The 3357-nt window shown below is 45.4% G+C and overlaps 1 protein-coding gene across 1 annotated transcript in view; it reads right to left on the reverse strand.

Annotated features, from left to right (window-relative positions):
- Positions 1 to 1645, reverse strand: part of LOC106941906 (tomoregulin-1-like) — a 26770-nt gene extending 25125 nt beyond the window's left edge. The window contains exon 1 of the mRNA XM_015025057.1: positions 706 to 1645. Coding sequence (XP_014880543.1) covers positions 706 to 844 — 139 coding nt within the window. The 5' untranslated portion in view covers positions 845 to 1645. The remainder of the gene's footprint in view (positions 1 to 705) is intronic.
- Between the last annotated feature and the right edge of the window lie 1712 nt (positions 1646 to 3357).

Below are 3357 nucleotides of genomic sequence, written 5' to 3' on the forward strand. Positions count from 1 at the left end.
CATTAAAGCAGAAACGCAACTGAAACGTGTGAAATGAGGAGCTGCAGTGAAACTGGAGCCTGGAGAGACGAACAGCAGGTCTGGATAACACTGACGTCCTCTGGGCTTCAGAGCCGGAGATGTTTGATGGGTTCAGCAGTCAGAGCGTCTGAGTCGTTCATCAACACCTCAGTGATCCCAGATTATTCTTTAATCACTGGATTTCATCCCGTTCGCAGTAAATCTGCAGGTTTCAGAGGTTATGAGGCTGCAGCTGACTGACCCGCTGTAACTCTCTGCCCTCCGGTCTCGGCGGTCAGATGCAGCTGAGGTTCTGTTTGAGGTCAGCTGCCGTAAATCTGAGCTGCGGTTTGATGAATCTGTCAGAAACGGGCCGACCTCGCCCAGTTCCTCCCAGCCTGTAATTAAACCCAGAATAGACCCGGCCTGAACTGAGGAGTGGTCACACACACACACACACACACACACACACACACACACACACACACACACACACACACACACATCTGTGGGTCTGACTGCATCAGGTGGTCTCATTAACCTGCTGAACCTCCTGTTATCATTGAGATGCGCCTGGTTTCTCATCCTGCTCGGTCGTCATGACAACAGGGGATGACAACAGCTCAATCACGTGATCAGCGGGTAGAAACAATAAGGCTGCAGCCAGTGACCTCTGACCTGCAGCTTCAGGTGTGTGTGTCTCACCTGGACACTCCGCGGCCTTCCCGGGGCCGCAGTCCGGGCTGCCGCCTCCTCCGCTGCGGGGGAACGAGCTCCGGGCTGCGGGGAGACCCAGCAGAACCAGCAGGCAGCAGAACCAGGAGACCCGGCGCAGAGGAGCCATGATGGACGGACAGAGAGGAGTGGAGGGGGCTGGGGGTAACGGAGAGATGCAGCTGAATGGAGGTTTGAGGAAAAAATGGGTGAAAAGAAGGAATCTGGGTTTTTCTGGCTCCTTCTTCTTCTAAACTGATCCGGAATGAGAGAAAGAGAGATCAGCCAAAAAATAAAATCCTTAAATCCTCTTTGTGTCCATGCGTCCTCCTGAAACTCCTCTGGGCTTCCAGGAGAATCACTTACAGAGGAAATAGGCTGGAAAAGCCGAGGAGAAAGCCGGGAGGAGGGATAACAAAGCAGCAGAGGGCCCGGGGGGCTGCACACACCGACCCCCACACCTCACAGCCCGGACACAGCCTCCATCCCCCAGCCCCCGCTGCCAAGCGCTCAAACCGGCGGGGAGAAGAACCGACCGCGGGGCGCCGCGGAACTACCGATCCAGGTGGAGCTCCGGAGGGGCCGCAGCTGCAGCATCCAGGCCGAGCAGGAGCGTCTGTGCGCCGGGGAGGCTGGGCGGAAAGGCTCGGTGGGTCGGAGTCGGACCGGTACTTTTCTTTCTTTTCTCTCCGTGCTCCTGTTCTTTCTCCCCCGGATCACATCAACAAAGGCCCGGACCATGTGACCTGCAGGAGACCACTCCCACAGAGACGATCCCACAGCCCCACTCAGAAGCAGCACATCCCATAATAATCACAACAAATTGGGGTTAATTAGTGACGTTTTAATCCTGCAGGTGGGGAGTTTCATCTTCCTGTAGGTGGAAAAGGTAAAACTGCCTCCGGACCGAGTCTGAAACCAAAACGGACCCAAAGAAAATCTGAATCAATTCAGTTTCACTCTGAAAAAAACTGAAATCTTTTGGTTATTTTAGGAAATTTTCACAATTTTACACCAAACATGAAGTAATCCACCGTACAGAAACCTGAAGCACCTTTAATTCTTTAATACTTTCTGTCCTGATCAGATTTATTTTCAGTGATTCTCATCAATAATTCTGTAGCATTTTTGGACTTTGGTTGGTTTTTCAGTTTTAGGTCTCAAAGCAAATTATGTAAAAATGTATGATGTGATATTGTCTCGACCAAATGGAAAGATTCAGAGCTAAAAACAAAAATCTCCACAGCATCCATCCATCCATCCATCCATCCATCATCCATCTGACCAGCGCTCCACTCTGGATGTTTTATAAATCTAGGAATGTGTGTCCAGGTCTTGATTTCCGGTTAAAACAATGAAACTCTAGTTTTGCTCTTCGGCGTCTGTATTCGGCTGCACTGAGCTGAATTTTCTTAGAGTTTATAAAAACAGACACTGGACACTTTATGGTGAAACTGGTGGCTCACTTGTTCAGAGTGCTGCTGTTGCCCCCAAACAATGCCGCCCTGGGTGGTGAGCCAGATTGCCCATAAGGAAAAGACTTAATAATTTTTCATAAAGTTGCTGTTAAAAAAAAGCACTGAAATGAAAAAGGACAAGATGTTGAGTCAGGACTGCATCTGTTCAATGGAGCTCATTTCTGAATCTGAAAGTGGAAACGCTGACAGTCCGCAGCCAGCAGATGGCGCCACAGTGCAACAATCTATTACCTTCTACAGTGAAGAAATTCAGGAAGAACAAAACACAAAAACCGAAATGAAAATAATCACATCTTAATGGTGAAAAGGTTTAAATCAAATCTGACTTTGTTTAAATAAAAACTAAAACATTTAGCAGAAAACTGTCAGAAACCAACAAACACCTGAATCAGAACGTCGAACATGAAATTAGAATGAAGAAATAAAACTAAAGTAAAAAATGTATAAAAACCAGAAACCAGGACTGAAGTCATAAAGCTGAAGTCAAACCTCAGAAATGCAGATTAAAACAGTTTTTCTGTTTTATTAACAGCTGGAGGTCGTCCTGCTTCATCCAGATTAAAGTTTATTACGGTTTAAAGCTTCATAAGTATTAATTATGGAAATAAACCTTAAACTTTCTGCTGACTGTTTGTTTCACCTGGTTTAAAGTGACGGATCCATTTATTTCTCTGGTTTTTACCCAGATGTCACCCTAACGATAATCTGGATTATTTTAAAACTGGAAGGTTTTCTGACCTTCCAGTGAATTTAATTTCATTCCTGAAGAGAAAAACAAACTGAGCTGTAAGCAGAACATTTCTGTCCTTCTGGTTCTGGTCTGAGGCGCCAGAACCACAAAACAAGCTGCGAACATCAGAAATATCATTTATGGTTCCACAGTGGTAGAATAAAATGTAACTAATTTAAACATTTTATCTCCTTCTGTGCGTCAAACTTGATCTCTGTAGTTAATTTATCAGTGTTTAAAACAACGTCTGAACGTTTTATATTCACTGATTGTAAAAGTTTAACATGATGGTTTGAAACAACCTGATTCACAGGAAGGCAGCAGAAAAACAGAAACATAAAAACTGATTCAAAGTTCAGTTTATCTGTGGAGGTTTTTGGTTTGACTTCATCTAAAAACTCCAAACCTGAGTTCTACTTTTATTTTTAATAAAAA

The sequence above is a fragment of the Poecilia latipinna genome, unplaced genomic scaffold, assembly GCF_001443285.1.
Source record: "Poecilia latipinna isolate Pla-1442-1.1 unplaced genomic scaffold, P_latipinna-1.0 Scaffold3930, whole genome shotgun sequence".
NCBI lineage: Eukaryota > Metazoa > Chordata > Actinopteri > Cyprinodontiformes > Poeciliidae > Poecilia > Poecilia latipinna.